At 37.1% G+C, this 19,013-nt stretch overlaps 1 protein-coding gene across 3 annotated transcripts in view; it reads left to right on the forward strand.

Annotated features, from left to right (window-relative positions):
- The window catches only part of INTS2 (integrator complex subunit 2), a 52,348-nt gene that overhangs the window by 21,303 nt on the left and 12,032 nt on the right, over positions 1–19,013 (forward strand). For all 3 annotated transcript variants that reach the window (XM_055399992.2, XM_055400000.2, XM_055400010.2), the window contains exons 14-18: positions 218–394; positions 1,458–1,566; positions 11,230–11,334; positions 14,283–14,447; positions 15,583–15,784. In XM_055399992.2, the coding sequence (XP_055255967.1) occupies positions 218–394; positions 1,458–1,566; positions 11,230–11,334; positions 14,283–14,447; positions 15,583–15,784 (758 nt within the window). The remainder of the gene's footprint in view (positions 1–217; positions 395–1,457; positions 1,567–11,229; positions 11,335–14,282; positions 14,448–15,582; positions 15,785–19,013) is intronic.

Here is a 19,013-nt window from a genome sequence, read left to right on the forward strand (position 1 = left end):
TCTTCCACGGAACAATATTCTCAATTTTAGGAAAGAAAAATTGTTTCCATTTTTAAATCAAAGGCAATTATGAAACTGGATGATATTATTTAGCAACTGCTAAAAGTTAATAGTGAGTTTTATTTTTTCATAAATCATGTAAAATTATATGTGCTTGTAAAATTTTGCTTGCTTTTTCTTATTGCCATAATTTAGTGCCTGTCACCTTCTTTTCTAGGACTGGATTTATAGACAGCTCTGTGAAACCTCCATTCCACTCCATCCTCAATTACTTCCTCTGATTGACGTGTACATAAATTCTATACTTACTCCTGCATCTAAATCTAATCCAGAAGCCACAAATCAGCCAGTCACAGAACAGGAGATACTCAATATTTTCCAAGGAGTCATTGGGGTAAAATAGTGTTTGTTTTTTTTTTTTAACATTTATTAGTTCACTTTTCTTTTATTCTTTGCACTTCACATTTTTTCCCAGATTATTAGAGGAGAACCACTTCTAGGTGGTTCTGAATTTAAAATGGTATTCCGTTCTTTAGATCACTTATGAATATTAAAAGAATGCTATTCCATGTAATTTGTTGATTAGGCTTTCAAATTCTTCAAATTTGAAAGAATTTGAAGAATTCTTTCAAAAGCTTCATTTTAAAGTTTAAGGAGTGCCCTGGAGGTTGTGTGTTTAACAAAGGATTATGTGACATTTCAACATATTAAGCCAGCTTCCTGAGAATTTAAGATATACCTATATTATTTATGGAAAGTTTGGAGTAAATTTTTTCTCCAAATATACTTAAATGTACAGTATCTTTTTTTTAGGAATTATTTTCTTCATGGTAATTTCAGATAATACTTGAGATTCCTGTAAATATAAACTTTTTTCAGAAGCAGCCCTATCTTAAAAACTGTGAGGTCACTCAGTCGTGTCTGACTCTTTGTGACCCCATGGACTATAGCCTATAAGGCTCCTCCATTCATGGTATTTTTCAGGCAAGAGTGATTGAGTGGGTTGCCATTTCCTTCTCCAGGGGATCTTCCCGACCCAGGAATCGAAACCAGGTCTTACACATTGTAGGCAGACACTTTACAGTCTGAGCCACCAGGGAAGTTTAAAGACTGTTAAGCATGTTGCTTTTCTCTCTCAAGCCATCTCAAATTTAACTTAAACTTCACATTGTCAATTTGAGTTTAATGTGAACACAGCAACGTTTCTCCCAATTTCTTTAAGCTGGGGAGTAGCAACACCAAATAATCTATTTTGAGTGCTTTTGCTATCAACAAGTACTCATTGGAACTTCCCTGGTGGTCCAGTGGTTTAGACTCTGTGCTGCCAATGCAGGGGGCAGGGGTTCTCCTGGTTGGAGAACTAAGATCCCACATACTGCCTGTTGTGGCCAAAGTGGGGAAAAAAAGGACTCATGAAATTTAACAGTATTTTAAAGTGTTTTTATTATTACCTCCAGGGTGACAACATCCGCCTTAATCAGCGTTTCAGTATCACAGCACAGCTCTTGGTGCTTTATTATATTCTGTCTTATGAAGAAGCTCTCCTAGCAAACACCAAGACTCTAGGTAAGTTGTACAGAGGCTAGTGTTTATAGTGATAGTTCATCTTATTTGCTTATATTTTGTTACTTTCCAGGCTGCTATTGGAGAAAATAAGGTCAGATATTCCAACAAGTTCCAGCATGTTTCTGCAGTCTTTGCAATGTTAGCTTTTCATACTCTGGTGCATAAGTACATATATGTGTGGGTATATAATCACTCCTGAAGGCTCAGTGCTCCTTTTAGCAGGCTGAATTAATGATTAACTGAATTGTTTGTGTTTTAACAATTTTAGTGACCTTATTGACTAAAGGTAAATTAAGACATAAACCTGTTGGTACTGAAATAGAAGATTTTTTGCTTGATTTCAGCCTTTTTCCTATTTTTTCTACCATTAATATGAAGAGTAACAGTCTAATCAAAGCAGTAGAAAAAAAAACCAACAGAAGGGTTTCCTTTGCCATTAATGTTATCATTGAACTTAGGTACTTTGTATAATATCAGAAGGTCAGATTTAGTATAGATAATATTAGTATAAAGTAGTATGTTTTCCTCTATGTGAAAAAGAAAATTCACCTGTATTTTGGCTTGCTAAATGTAAGACTGAAGGCAGACAGAGAAGGGGGCGGTAGAGGATGAGATGGTTAGGTAGCATTACCATCTCAATGGACGTGAATTCGAACAAACTCTGGGAGGTGGTAGAGAACAGAGGAGCCGGGTGTTCTGCAGTTCATGGAGTTGCGAAGAGTCAGACATGATTTAGTGACTAAACAACAACAACAGCACATGTATGTAGTTCCATATTCAAAGCAAAAAGTGTCATTAAAAAGTAATAGGCGTGGTATAGATGATCTTATTTGCAAAATAGAAACAGACACAGACGTCGAGAACAAACATATGGACACCAAGGGGGTAAGGAAGGGTGTTGGGAAGAACTGGAAGATTGGGACATAATTAACATATTCACACTACTGATTCTGTGTATAAAACAGATGACTAATGAGAACCTGCTGTACAGCACAGGGAACTTTTCTCAGTGCTCTGTGGTGACCTAAACTGGAAAGAAATCCAAAAAAGAGGAGATACACGTATGCAAATAGTTGATTCACTCTGAATAGTAGAAACTAACATGACACTGTAAGGCAACTATACTCCAAGAAAAATTAAATTAAAAAAATGTCACAGACATTGAGTATTATAATGCAGGGAGTAGTCTTTTAAGGGATTGTGTTTTGTCATGTCTGAGTGATTTTACTTTTTGAAAGCTATAAAATAAAGTTACTTTTCAGTGTGTGGCAGATGAGTTTCTTTCTTTTATATGGAGTATTGTGTTTTAAATATACTGTGAATTTCTCAGCAGCTTTCTTTTCCTGACTACAGTTGTTAGGGATATACAGATGATATCTCACAACTATAATTATAGTCTTTGTCATTTGAGGGACAAGATGGGCTAATAATAAGCATTAAGTAATAGTCTCCCACTTTTATCCACATGTAATAAATTCTGTTAAGGGATATGACACCTGTGATTTAATAGATACTAGAGGAATGAGTTACAAGGAGGTATTCTGGGGAGAACTCAGACCATGAATACTGTAGTAGGGGACCAAGATACACTCTTAGTTTTTATTTAAATTAATGTCTAGCAAAAAAAAAAATACAGAAAAGTACAGAGACTAGTATAGCCCACTTTCATGTATACACCATGCAGAATTAACAAATCACTCAGAATTTTTAAGACTGGAAGAATCTTTAAAGGTTATGCATCCCAGTCCTCAATGACATGTTCAGTTCAACCTTGTGTTCAGGTGAAGCTGCTGTTCTTTATGCAATAGTCTGGTGGATCTTAATTGGAAAGTTAAGAATTTCAGGTTTGGTGTGCAACTTAGCCTGGATTGAGTCTTCAAAAAGGAACTTTGAGATTATAGAAAAGTTACTGGTTTTTCTTGGTCTTCCCTGGTGGCTCTGCAGTAAAGAATCTGCCTGCAATAAAGAATCTGCCTTCAGTGTAGGAGACCACCTGACCACCTGATCAAACTCAGGGAGAGTTTGATCCCTGGGTCGGAAAGATTCCCTGGAGAAGGAAATGGCAGTATTCTTGCTTGAGAAATCCCATGGACAGAGGAGCCTGGTGGGCTATAGTCCATGGCATTGCAAGAGTCGGACACAACTTAGCCACTGAACAACAAAATGATTAGGTTTTTCCAAGATTATAGGCAAAAGATGGTGGCTTGGACTGGTAGCAGTGTATATATATTTTGAAAGTAGAGCTGAGAGGTGTTGCTGATGAATTCATTAGATTTGAGAGACAGGAGCCAAGGTTGATGTGGAGGCCTTTGGCCTGAGCTAGACAATGGCTGTCTACTGAAATGGCAGGTTTGTGGGCGATCAGGAGCTGGTTTGGGACATACTAAGTTTGAGATGTCTGATGAACTTTCAAGTGGGGATGTTTTGAAAACATTTGTAAATACTGGCCTGGAATTTAGATGAGATAAACCTGGACTGAAGCATTGAGATTCTTCAGCATATGTATGATATTTATAATCATGATATTAAGTGGTATTACCAGGGGAGAAGGTGTGGAAGGAGATTCAGGGGGCTGTGATGTTCTGCATGCCAAGAGAAGAATGTTTCAAAGAGGAGAGCGAGATCACTTGTGTCAAATGATGGTGATGGATCAAGTAAGGATAGGACTTAGGCTCAGCTGATCATCGGGTTTAGCTTGCTAGAGGTCCTTGGACCTTTACAGGTCTTTTTTTTTTTTTTTTTTCAGAATTAAAGCCTGATTTTAGTAAATTTAAAAGCAAATTAGAGGAGATAATACTGAACACAGTGAGTACAGACAGTTCTTTTGAAAAGTTGTAAAGAGAAGGAGGGAAATGAATGTGGTAATTGGAGAAGAAAAGGAAGTCAAGAGAGGACTTTTTATTTTTTTAAAGGTGAAAGAGTTAAGAGAATGTTGTATGCTGTTGGAAGTAATCTAGTAGAGAGGGAAGCTTTACGAGAGAATCCCTAGAGGGATGTCCTTGATAGGTGAGAGGAGACCGGGTGTGGAAGACAAATGGAGGGATTGAGCTTTCCTTGGAGAATTTTTTCCCATAGTTTAAGAAATTTGTTTTTTCTAGCCTCGTTTCTTAGTCCAAAGGAGTAAGTTAACTGCAGAATATGTCATATGTGGAAGAGACGTTTTCTCTTCCACAGCCAAAAATGATGAGTATTCCACCTCAGATTTATTCCTACCTGCCAAGTTGTGTTGTTTCAGTACCTTGCTAACTGGTCTGTGGTTTGGGGCTTTATAATAAACATATTAGCAGGCACCAAGTAGCTGTTGAAGCTCAAATACAGAATTCCAACATCTGAGAACCAAGTATTAGAATATCATAGTCATTAAAAAAAAGTGTTTTTTACATACATATTTTTTCACATATGCATATTTTTGATTTGTTTAAAAATATTTGTAATACAAGTGCATATATAGTCACTCAGTCATCTCTGACTCTACAACCCCATAGACTGTAGCCTGCCAAGCTCTTCTATCCATGGGATTCTCCAGGCAAGGATACTGGAGTGGGTAGTTGTTCCCTTCTCTAGGGGATCTTCCTGACCCAGGGATCAAACCTGGGTCTTCTGCATTGCAGTTAAATACTGTATTGATCTAAAAGAACATGTGTAAGAAATAGCATAATAAATCCCTTGTACTATCCCTTTATTAGTATCCCATTAAAATATGAGCATTGCCATTGTATTTTCAGTTTTTATACTTAAAAAATGTTTCCTGTTCATTATATCTGAAAATTTTATTACTAGGTAAAGGTTTATTTTTATGTACTTTAAAAAAATTTTGATTTTATATTGAAGTATAGTTGATTAAACTAAAGGGCTTCCCTGGTGGTTCAGATGGTAAAGAATCCGCCTGCAATGCAGGAGACACGGGTTTGATCCCTGGGTTGAGAGGCTCTCCTGGAGAAGGGAATGGCTACCCACTCCAGTATTCTTGCCTGGAGAATTCCATGGACTGATTAGCCAGATGGGCTACAGTCCATGGGGTCACAAAGACTTGAATGTGACTGAGAGACTAATATTTTCACTTTCTTTTCATAGTTGATTAAAAACGAGATGCTAGTTTCAGGTGTACAACCAAGTGATTCAGTTATACCCGTATAAGTATTACAGAATATTGAGCTGAGTTCCCTGTGCTATACATAGGTCCTTGTTGGTTATTTATTTTAAATATTTGTTGAACATTTTAAATATAGAAGTTACATTTACATATTTTTGAGGTAAAAACAGTGCTAATGAATACTGAATGTGTTTTATCAGCTTTACCTGTTTATCTGCTCCTAAAGCAGCCAGTGGGATGCTAAACACAGTCTCACACTTAAGTAGCTTACTTGCTTATTAACTCTGTCCCTTAACATCATTTATTTTTAAAAAATATGTATTTATTTTATTTTTGGCTGTGCTGGGTCTTCATTGCTGTGCCCCAGCTTTCTCTAGCTGTGGCAAGCAGGGACTGCTCTTTGTTGCAGTCCATGGAATTCTCCAGGCCAGAATACTGGAGTGGGTAGCCTGTCCCTTCTCCAGGGGATCTTCCCGACCCAGAAATCAAACTGGGGTCTCCTGCATTGCAGGTGGATTCTTTACCAACTGAGCTATCAGGGAAGCCTATTCAAAGTATATTTGTTTTATTTTTGGCTGTGGTGGGTCTTCATTGCTGCACACCCACTGTCTCTAATTTGGCAAGCGGGGACTGCTCCTTGTTGGGGTGCATGGGCTTCTCATTGTGGTGGCTTCTCTTGTGGCGGGGCATGGTCTCTCAGGCACGTGGGCTCAGTCGTTGTGGCTCCCGGGCTCTAGAGCACAGACTCGATAGGTTTTGGTGCATGGGCTTAGTTGCTCTGTGGCATGTGGGATCTAACTGGATCAGGGATTGAACCCATGCCTCTTGCATTGTCAGGTGGATTCTTTACCACTCAGCCACCAGGGAAGCCCCTTATCTTCATTTAAAAACAAACTCTGGCTGCTTTTTCTGCTTCTGTCCTGTTTCATATGAAATTTCCTTCTTTGTCATCAACAGAACAAGACCTATCCTGAGATACTTGGGAAACCGTAATGTTCAGTGGCTCTAAATTCCTGCACCTGAAGTTTTTCTTTGCACTTGATAGTTAATTATTGTCTTCCCAGAAGAAAGTTAACTCCATCTGCCTCTTTCAAAATGTAGAAACCTTTAAGTAGACACTGACAGATGTTATTTCTTGGCAGCTTGAAGTTTCAGTACTGTAAAATTGAGTTTTACCAAAAAAGGTTCAAACAGTCATCCTGTGGAGTAAAAGTATAAGAATTTTAAACTTATTTCATTATTTACCTAATTGCTTACCTATCTTACTTAATGCAAAAGAACTTTTTTAGAATAAAAATATTTATTAAAAGTGTTTTACTGAAGAAAATTGAGGAAGTGAGAAAAGTACAAAAAAGAGTATATACCACCCATAATTCTACTGCCCAGAGATAATCACCACAAAATTTTGCTAGGAAAAAAAACCCTTCAGTCTTTGCACGTGTGATAACCTTCATCAAGTTTGGTATCATATGTTTTTAATCTACCCTTTTTACCTAAGACTACACTTTAAGCATTTGGCCTATTATAGTACATTTTTTGAAACATGATTTTTATTAGCTGTATAATATTTCTTCATAAATGTGTACCATTACTTAAAAAATACCTTATTGTTGGAGATTGTTTCTACATTTTGCCATTATAGAGACTGGCAGAATGAATATCCTTAGAGCTAACTCTGTATATAGATATAATTATTTATTTCTTTAGGACAGAGCTACTAAATCAAAGATTTTTGAATTCCAGTATTTAAAAAATGAATTGTCATACTGTTTTCCAGATAGTTTTTACCATTATAGACATTTTGTAGAAGGCATATGTTTAAGACATTTGTATACAATGTGAGTACCAATTTTTTTGCATTCACAATAATAGCAGTTGAGTGTTATCATTTGTTTATGGTATATTTTGATTATAGAATTCTGTGGAGAGGAGACTCTTTGAAAGTAAGGTACTAACATTATTGACTAATCACTTTCTTTTAGGACATTATTTCATTTTTAAAATTTACATATGCCTTTAATTAATTTATGTATGCCCACCTCCCAGCAGTAAAAGCCTTGAGTCCTAACTACTGGACCACCAGGGAATTCCCTGAAATATTTTTTTCTTTTAAAATTATTAAAATGTAAGATTCATGAAGTTATCAAGTATGGGATATAGACTGGCTTTCCAGGTGACCCAGTGGTAAAGAATCTGCATGCCCATACAGGAGACACAAGAGACGTGGGTTCAGTCCCTGGGTGGGAAAGATCCCCTGGCGGGAGGGCACGGCAACCCTCTCCAATACTCTTGCCTGGAGAATCCCATGGACAGATGAGCCTGGCAGGCTACAATCCGTGGGGTCACAAAGAGTTGGACATGACTGAGCACACATACATGGATACAGATTCAGTTAAAAAAGTTTTTCCATTTTATGCATTTATATATTTATATTTGGTTGTGCTGGGTCTTCATTGCTACATGGTCTTTTTCTCTTGTTGTGATGAGCAGGGGCTACTCTGTAGTTGCAGTGTGAGGGTTTCTCATTGTTATGGCTTCTCTTATTGCGGAGCATGGGGCTCCAGGGGACTTGGGTTCAGTAGCTGTGCACAGGCTTAGTTGTTCCGTGGCATGTGTGATCTTCCTGGATCAGGGATCAAACCCTTGTCTCCTGCATTGGCAGGTAGATTCTTTACCATTGAGTCACCAGGGAAGCCCCTAGTTGTTGTTGTTGTTTTTAAATAATTGGTTATTTGTCAACATCACAAAGCGAATAACCTGTCATTTTCCTATTAATTTGGAAAGTTGCTCTGATGTATATTGAAGTTTTATTACAAACCTATGTCTGATTTCTTTTTTTTTTATGTTAGGCATTTCCAGTCCCTTTCACAATTATTGTTCTTATTCAATATTTCTGTCCATTTTCACGTATATAATCTTGGACATGAACTCTATAAGATTTTGTCAAATTCCATAGAAGAAAATTATATTTGGATTTTGGTTAGAATTATGTAATGCTAGAAATTAGAGAGAATTTACATCTTTACAATAAAATTCTTTCCAGCTAGGAATATGAAATAATTTTTTTAAAGACTTATTTTGGGTCAGCTGTGCAGATTGCAAGATCTTAGTTCCCTCACCTGGGATCAAACCTGTCTTCCCAGCAGTAAAAGCCCTGAATCCTAACCACTGGACTGCCAGGGAATTCCCTGAAATAATTCTTCCTTTAAATTATTAAAATGTAAGATTCATGAAGGCCAATTTTTATCTTTTTTTGCTACTGTGTCATTGAGTCGGACAGGACTGAGCGACTTTCACTTACTCATTTAGAATATTACTTGATACAGAGTGATCACTTAATACATGTTTTGAATGTGTGAATTTATTCAAATTATTTTTTTATGTCAATTAAACTTTGTATAGACTTTGTATAATTTTTTCTTAAGTTATTGCTAGTTACAGGGAAGGTATAGACATTTACTTTGGGTTAGTAAGGCTCTGAATTTCTTAGAGTACCATTTAAAAAAAGTTTATCAAGGGAATACTTTTTCAGATAATTTGGTCTATTTAAATAATTTGTTGTATAAGTGATATCTATATTTCTGAAGTGGGCCCTACTTGCTCTGGGTATATTATTCTTTTAGCATGGTGCTGGATTTGATTTTCCTTTTTTTTTAATATGATTTTTTCCCATCTGTGTTTAAGCAAGTGAAATAGACCTTTTTTCTCTTCACTTCTTTTTTTCCTGGCTTTAGTTTACATTAATTTCATAAGTGAATTAGTTTTCCATGGGAATGTTTTAAGGATTAAAATGTTACAAAAGCTAGGGGCAATGTAATTTTTGTTTCTGATTGTTACTGGTCTAGAGAAATGCAAGAGATTTTTGTGTATTTAATTTTAATCTTGCAACCCTACTGAATTTATTAATTTTCACAGTATTTTTTCCTTTTTTCTTTTCTTAATTCTTGTTACCTTGACGGAACTTTGATGTCCAGAAAAGCCTCCTCAGCCACTCTTTTACCAGCCAACTCTACTTCATTCTTTAGGAAATTATATGGAGAAGGAAATGGCAATCCACTCTGGTACTCTTGCCTGGAAAATCCCATGGACGGAGGAGCCTGGTAGGCTACAGTCCATGGCGTCGCAGAGTCGGACACAACTGAGCGCCTTCGCTTTCTTTCACTTTGGTTGAGGCACAAAGCCATGCACCGTAAGGTGTTCCTTGAATGTTGCCCCTCATCTTCCTGTGGAAGCCCCAAGTATTCTTTCACTGCAGCATTTGCATGAGAGTCAAACATTTGTGGGCTGAAATATTTGTCATTTTTACCACCTTTTTTTTTTTTTAGTTTAAACAGTTTTTTGATAGAATCTTTAAGATTTTCTATATAATGCCATATCTACAAATAGTGGCAGTTTTACTTCTTCCTTTCCAGTTTGGTTAATGTTGGAACCAGAATTTGATTGTACTGGAAGCTGTGTTTTTTTAACCTGTGTTTTGAGATACATTCTTACCCAGTTCATAAAAGATTGGTGTGGAAAACTGGGATGCTAATTCACTGACTTGCAAGGGGTATCAAGTCTAACCAAGAGGTGTATTGTAGACAATGATTCTCAACCTTTATTGTAACACTTGCACTCATACACTTCTTAACTGCAATCAATAAATATTTGTTGAGCTTTACATTATGTGGTTTGTATTTGGAAAAGAATAAGTATACTGGGTATAGTTTTTCAAACTATGGACAGCCTGGTTGCGATGCTCGTAAGTTCTGTTGTACATGCAAAGCATCTCGGAATAAGATGAGGGTGTCAGGCATATAGCATATGGTGGAAATGAGACAGAAAGTGTTGATTGGCAAGGGCCTTTACCCTGGGGGTCTAGAAATCCATGGATCCAGATATTTGAGCATGGATCCAGAGACACATGATCTAGCCAAATCTGAATTTAAATAAGAAGACTATGGCACCAGTGTGAAGGATGGTTCAAAAGAAGAGGAATTGGAGTCTGGAAAATTGAAAATTGAACCATAATAGTTATTTAAATGATGAGTAGGTATTTAATTAGGATAGCAGAAAAAGAATAGAAATTAAGGTGGATTTGCTTTAAAGAAAAAAAAAGATGGACTTGTTAGTTGAAGGTAGAAGTTGTAAGAGAAGAAAGTCATTCATATTTCCCAACTTTCTTCCTAGTCAGTCACCACTAATAGATAATATGATTAAGGCTCTTGGCATCATGAAGCTGTAAGCCATGTGGTCATGACTGCATTTGTCTTCCTAATTAGGTTTGGGGGAGTTTCTTCTCTCTTTTTTTTAAGAGTAGGGCACTTCTGCAGGCGGCTTCTCTCACTCATGATTTTCCTTCCCACTGGTTTCAGTTTCAGGGCATTTTCCAGATCTTGCCCTGAAGTACGTTCTTGCTCGTCATATGTATTCACTGCTTTGGTAGTGACTCTTCATCTTTTATGAGCTATATTCACAGATTAAGTGAACTAAGAGTAATTTGACATTGTGTTTGTTCCCATTTGTGTTGAAGATTAAGATTTATGTTGTTTCTGATGTTATAGCTTACATTTCTTATTTTTGACTGACAGCTGCCATGCAAAGAAAACCCAAATCATACTCATCTTCTTTAATGGATCAGATTCCTATCAAATTCCTTATTCGACAGGCTCAAGGACTTCAGCAGGAGTTGGGAGGTATTTGTTTTGTTTGCTTTTTACTGGTAATGTTTATTGGTAAAAAATACCTACTTTTTTTTTAAATTAAATTTTTATTTTTTTTAGCACCAAAACATTTTGTATTGGGGTATAGCTAATTAACAATGTGATATTTTCATTTGAACAGTGAAGGGACTCAGCCATACATACACATGTGTCCATTCTCCCCCAAATGCCCCTCCCATTCAGACTGGCACATAACATTGAGCAGAATTCCATGTGGTATACAGTAGGTAAAAAATACCTACTGTATATAAGATTATAAAGTGTAATAGGTGCTCAAAGCTAAACATTCAGTTTAAGAGTGAATTTCTCTGTACTTTCCTCGCTATCTTACTCCCTGAAAACTATTTCCCACCCCCGAGGCCCTAGCTATTTCCTTTTGGTATGCAGTTTCACATATTCTTTTCTACAGGTTGAACCATATGAGATTACAGGTATTCAGCTATTTTTGACCTCTGAAAATGCAGTTTCATGTGGTTGAAGCTAATAGAAACATGCACAAGTAAAAAAATATTTTTTAAGCTCTAAATGGTATCATACTGTATTTCCTCTGAAACTTGCTTTCTTCTGTTGGAGTCTTGGAGATCTTATCATGTTACTACGTGTAGATCTACATTATTGTTTTTAACTGCTACATGACATGCCATAGCATGAAATTACCATAATACTTTTATGGTAAAACTGTCAAGTAGAAATATAGTAATATTTTTTGAAATTCAATTTTTTTCTTAATTTAACAGCTTTTTATAATGTTTGAATGTATGGATTTTTTTTTCTCTTTGTTTCTTTGAAGCTCAGATTTTCTTTTTCTGTCTTTATTATGGTTGATTTTAAGGGTGAACATGAACTTTCTTTGGTCTTCTTTAGCCAGGTGTCTGCATTTATTTATGTCTTTGCATAATCTCTTTTCAGAGAAGTGATATTATAGTTTGCAGCATTTGGTGACTAATGTTGCAGCTAATAAAGGGATTATGTAATGTAGACTAATTTATTTTATTATAAGCAGTCATTTTTGTGATCGTCCTGACTATACATATATTTGTGCATTCAAACTCTTAAATAATGCCGCTTGTGATTGTTACAGTGTCTTTTTCACAGAAACATTTATTTTAAGCAGTTTCTATGGGAAAGGCAGTAGATAATTATCCCTTTTGGGACTAAGCAGTGGTTTGATTTGATCTAAGTTGCATAGTAAGTGGGTGATCAAATCTAAAGTACTTTTATTACCGCTGATACTCTTATTGCTGGCTCTTGCAACTGGGAGATGATGATAATTGTAACAACAACATTTATTAGGTAAATAACATAGTACTTCATCTGTCTAAGTAGACATTATCATCATTTGTTTTTCATTGCTGATGTTATACAATAATAATGATGAATAGTCAAGCTATGCTATAAGCAAGTTTAGAAATAAGAGTTAAATTTAGTCAGAGGTCCCAATGCTTCTGAGCTTCCTAACCCTTCTTTAAGGTGAAGGTGAAGTTGCTCAGTCATGTCCGACTCTTTGCGACCCCACGGACTCTAGCCTACCAGGCTTTTCCATCCTTGGGATTTTCCAGGCAAGAGTACTGGAGTGGGTTGCCATTTCCTCAGTTCAGTTCAGTTCAGTTCAGTCGCTCAGTCGTGTCCGACTCTCCGCGACCCCATGAATCACAGCACGCCAGGCCTCCCTGTCCATCACCAACTCCCGGAGTACACTCAAACTCATGTCCACAGAGTCGGTGATGCCATCCAGCCATCTCATTCTCCGTCGTCCCCTTCTCCTCCCGCCCCCAACCTTTCCCAGCATCAGAGTCTTTTCCAGTGAGTCAACTCGTCTCATGAGGTGGCCAAAGTATTGGAGTTTCAGCCCCAGCATCAGTCCCTCCAATGAACATCCAGGATTGATCTCCTTTAGAATGGACTGGTTGGATCTCCTTGCAGTATAAGGGACTCTCAAGAGTCTTCTCCAACACCACAGTTCAAAAGCATCGATTCTTCGGCGATCAGCTTTCTTCACAGTCCAACTCTCACATCCATACATGACCACGGGAAAAACCATTGCCTTGACTAGACGGACCTTGGTCGGCAAAGTAATGTCTCTGCTTTTTAATATACTATCAAGGTTGGTCATAACTTTCCTTCCAAGGAGCAAGCGTCTTTTAATTTCATGGCTGCAATCAGCATCTGCAGTGATTTTGGAGCCCAAAAAAACAAAGTCTGACACTGTTTCCACTGTTTTTCCATCTATTTCCCATGAAGTGATGGGACCTAACCCTTCCTAAAAGAAAACAATTGCACCCTCTTGTGGGTATCATCAGTACTGCTTGGGTTGGCTTACACAGCTGTGTGACTTTAGGAACATTAATATAAATATCTTTCCGCCTATTTCCTTACAGTAGAACAGAGACAATGCTGCTTACCTTGTAAGAATGTTAGGGTGAAATGAGAAAATGTACATAAAGTGTCCATTTAGGCACTCAGGTTGGGCAACTTTAGTTTTACCCATGTATAGCAATGATTCTCAGTTGGGTTGGAGGAGAGGATGTGTTCTCTTGTAGAAGTCTGTCAGAATTTCTGAGTGAGGCCTTTTTCATATGTGATCTTTCCCAAATGAACCTTTTTTTCCCTTCTCTTTTTTTCCTCCCTACTCAACTCTTAAGCTACTGCTACTTTTATGCTGGAATAGGATGGAAGAGAGCTTGAGAATTTTTGATAAAAGTAGTGGTTTCCAGCTTCCTGTGTATCAGTTCAGATGGGGATCTTGATTTAAGCAAAGTCCCAGTCTGAAGTACTGAATAGAAGTTCTCAAACTGTAGTGTGCATGCGTAAGAAGTGCAGATTCCTTTGGCTGGTAGAAAATGAAAGGGAGAAGGGAAAGGGGAAAGAGGTTTTGATGTTTAAGAATGAAGAATCTGATTGATGTCTTGTACATTTTCAAGGGTTGCATTCTGCTTTACTTCGTCTCCTTGCAACCAATTACCCACATTTATGCATTGTGGATGATTGGATCTGTGAAGAGGAAATCACAGGGACGGACGCCCTATTAAGGAGAATGCTGCTGACTAATAATGCCAAAAACCACTCTCCTAAACAACTTCAAGAAGGTATAGTAAACTGATAACTCCTTCTATCCCTTTAGCAGTGCAAAGAGGTGTTAGCCCCATTGAAATCTTAGAATCATGCAGAATTTTCCTGGAGATAGAGCAGTGTTTTGGTGACTATATAAAGTAGTTCTCTTTGAGTGTAAGGATTTTTAACCTTTTTTTTTTTTTCTGACATGCTTGCATCTGTTTCCTCACAGGGTCTACATTTCATCAATAAACAGGTCATATGGTTTAGGAAGGTCTTAAAACCAGTCAGATAATAAGTGCCATGATGTGGATGTATGACAGAAATCAAACCAGTATTGCAAAACAATTATCAATCAATTAAAAATGAATAAATACATATAAAAAAAGAAGTGCCACAGAATAGAAAACAATGTATTTGCTGTTAATGGATAATGTTCTAGGTCAGCACTGTCAAATAGAAATAGGATGTGAGCTACACATACAATTTTAAACTTTCTATGTAATTTGCCACATTCAAAGAGTTAAAAAAAAGGCAAAATTAATTTAAATAATTATTTTATGTAACCCAGTATATTTAATGTATTACCATTTCATCATGTAATCAATATAAAAACTGTTAGATATTTTACTGGTTTTCCTTACTAAGTCTGTGTTACAACACATCTCAGTTTATACTAGCCATGTTTCAAATGCTCAGTAGCCAAAAGTGCTTAGTAACTATTCTATTGAAGGATCGCAGTTGTAGATATTTTTTTATTAACAGCTGCTTACAGCTCATAAAGGGCTACCTGAAGGAAGGTGTCCAGAAATTTGAATTTTTAAAATGAATGTTAATACCAAAAGCAATACTTGGGTATATTTTCATGGTCAGCCAATTTTTAAAATTAGTGCAAATCATTTTCTTTCTGTCACTGTCACTACTGTGATCTTTAGGATGAGATTTTTTGTTGTTGTTGTTCTTTATGAAATAACTGCACTTTAACATGAATTTTTCTTAAGGGCCTAATTTTAAGTGTCCCCACAACTATGGCTAGGATTGAAAGTTTTACTTTCTGTAAAGCAATATTGTTTTCTTGATTTGTTTGGCCTATATTGTGATAGAACAATATTTGCTTTCCATTTGGTAAGCTGTGTAGTACTTAGATTGTGACAGCAGCTTTCCTTTTAGCATTTTCAGCTGTCCCAGTAAGTCACACACAAGTGATGCAGATTCTAGAACACTTGACTCTACTCTCTGCCAGTGAACTTATACCATATGCAGAAGTATTAACATCCAATATGAATCAGCTGTTGAATTCAGGGGTTCCACGGAGAATTCTTCAAACAGTCAATAAACTTTGGATGGTTCTGAATACTGTGATGCCTCGGAGGTAATTTCAGTGCCCTGTTACATGTAATAGATAAGTGTATAGCAGTGATTGTATACAATAACCTAAGCTGAAATGTTGAAAAAATTGTTAAAAAAATCTTTTTTGACAATATAAATCCTTTCTGAAGATTACTGATTAGAGGGCTGTTATATCTTTTAAGGAAAATAATACATTTTATCTTAACACAGAAACTTTCAAGTATTTCCAGCTTGAGAAAGTTCTTTTAAAGGGAATTGTAGTCATTTGTGCCTAAATGTGATGTAGATTACCATTGTGTCTTGCATCACTGCAGTGGTTCCAGAGTTTGCTATACATTGAAATCTCCCAGAGAGCTTTCTAAACTCCTGATCCCCAAGTTGTATGCCATGCTAATTAAATCAGAGTGGAATGCTGGATTCATTATATTGTCTATAGTCACATAGGTCTCTGGTGGTTCATAGATTGCATCAGAAACATTTGGTCAGGTCTAAAAAAAATATTGGGCTGGATTTACCTGAGATTTTGACTCAGTAGGTCTGAGAATATCTGTACATTTTAATTTTGGTTTTTACTTATACCAAATTAATAACTGCATATAAGTTAAATAGTGTATAAGGCCTGTCCCTACCTTCTCACTTTAGACTATTGCTCCTCAGCTCTTTTATCTTTTCATTCTGACATTTATATCCCACCGTATATCTTAGTCATATGTTTATAATTACCATGATTATCTGACATTCCAATTTAGAAATTATCTTTTGACTTCCTACTGTATAAGGTAAAGATTGAGCACGCTTACCTGCTTCCCTATGAGTCCTTCTTCCCCCAACACATGTCCTCCCTTCCTCCATTTCTCCCAACACAGTTATGTCAGAAGTTTTGGTTAAAGAAATATTCAGTGTATATATTATCATGAGTTGTTGTTCAGTTGCTAAGTCATGTCCAACACTTTGAGATCCCATGGACTGCAGCATGCCAGTCTTCCGTGTCCGTCACTTTCTCCTAAAGTTTGCTCAGATTCATGTCCATTGAGTTGGTGATGCTATCTAACCATCTCATGCTCTGCTTCCTTTTTCTCCTTTTGCATTAAGTCTTTCCCAGCATCAGTTCAGTTCAGTTGCTCAGTCATGTCTGACTCTTTGCAACCCCATGGACTGCAGCACGCCAAACCTCCCTGTCCATCACCACACCCGGAGTTTAGTGAAACTCATGTCCAGTCAAGTTGGTGATGCCATCCAACCATCTTATCCTCTGTCGTCCCCTTCTCCTCTTGCCTTCAATCTTTTCCAGCATCAGGGTCTTTTCCAGTGAGTCAGTTCTTCACATCAAGTGGCCAAAATATTGAAGTTTCAGCTTCAGCATCAGTCCTTCCAATGAATTTTCAGGACTGATTTTCTTTAGCATTAACTGGTTTGATCTCCTTGCTGTCCAAGGGATTCTCAAGAGTCTTCTCCAACACCACAGTTCAGAAGCATCAATTCTTCAGTGCTCAGCTTTCTTTATGGTCCAACTCTCGCATCCATGCATGACTACTGGAAAAACCATAGCTTTGACTATACATACCTTTGTCAGCAAAGCAATGTCTCTGCTTTTTAATTTGCTGTCTAGGTTGGTCATAGCTTTTCTTCCAAGGAGCAAGCATCTTTTAATTTCATGGCTGCAGTCACCATCTGCAGTGATTTTGGAGCCCAAGAAATAAAGTCTCTCGCTGTTTCCATTGTTTCCTCATCTATTTCCCATGAAGTGATGGGACCAGATGCCATGATCTTAGTTTTTTGAATGAGTTTTAAGCCAGTTTTTTCACTCTCCTCTTTCACTTTCATCAAGAGGCTCTTTAATTCCTCTTTGCTTTCTGCCATAAGGGTGATGTCATCTGCATACCTGAGGTTATTGATATTTCTCCCACCTATCTTGATTCCCGCTTTTGCTTCATCCAGCCCGGCATTTCGCGTGATGTACTCTGCATATAAATTAAATAAGCAGGGTGACAGTATACAGTTTTGACGTATTCCCTGCCCAATTTGGAACCAATCTGTTGTTCCATGTCCAGTTCTAACTGTTGCTTCTTGACCTGCATACAAATTTCTCAGAGGCAGGTAAGGTGGTCTGGTATTCCCATCTCTTGAAGAATTTCCAACTGTTGTGATCCACATAGTCAAAGGCTTTAGCATAGTCAGTGAAGCAGAAGTAGATGTTTTTCTGGGTTTCTCTTGTTTTATCTGTGATCCAGTGGATATTGGCAATTTGATCTCTGGTTCTTCTGCCTTTTCTAAATCCAGCTTGAACATCTGAAAGTTCTTGGTTCATATACTGTTGAGGAGAATTTTGAGCATTGCTTTACTAGCGTGTGAGATGAGTGCAATTGTGCAGCAGTTTGAACATTCTTTGCCATTGCCTTTCTTTGGGATTGGAATGAAAACTGACCTTTTCCAGTCTTATGGCCACAGCTGAGTTTTCCAAATTTGCTGACATATTGAGTGTAGCACTTTCACAGCATCATCTTTTAGGATTTGAAATAGCTCAGCTGGAATTCCGTCACCTCCACTAGCTTTGTTCGTAGTGATGCTTTCTAAGGCCCACTTGACTTTGCACTACAGGATGTCTGGCTCTAGGTGGGTGATCACGCCATTGTGGTTATCTGGTCATGAAGATCTTTTTTGTACAGTTCTTCTGTGTATTCTTGCCACCTCTTCTTAATATCTTCTGCTTCTGTTAGGTCCCTACCATTTCTGTCCTTTATCGAGCCCATCTTTGCATGAAATGTTCCCTTGGTATCTCTAATTTTCTTGAAGAGATCTCCAGTCTTTCCTATTCTGTTGTTTTCCTCTATTTCTTTGCATTGATCACTTAAGAAGACTTCCTTAGGTGTCCTTCCTGTTCTTTGGAACTCTGCATTCAGATGTTTTCTGTATGTTATCTTCTGCTCTTTCCTTTGAATTTAAAATATTCCTGTTATAATTTTAATTTCTAAGAACTCTTATTTGAGAATCTCTAATTGTTATATGTTCTTGTTTCATATATGAAATATTCCACCCTTTAAGGAAATTATACATTTAAGAATTTTTTTCTTCTTATCCTTACATTCTCTGTTTCTTTGGCATTCCCTCTTTCTGTTTGTATATTTTACTTTTTTTTCAAATTAGAAGTTGTCTTTGATGTCTGATGATCATTGGCTACCCACTCATGTTTAAGAGTGGGCAAGCTCTGTGTGCGAGGGCTGGTGGACTCCTGGGCTTCACTGTAAGAGATC

This window comes from Moschus berezovskii, chromosome 20 (assembly GCF_049115385.1).
Source record: "Moschus berezovskii isolate FMDL1 chromosome 20, NW_MosBer_1.0, whole genome shotgun sequence".
Lineage (NCBI taxonomy): Eukaryota > Metazoa > Chordata > Mammalia > Artiodactyla > Moschidae > Moschus > Moschus berezovskii.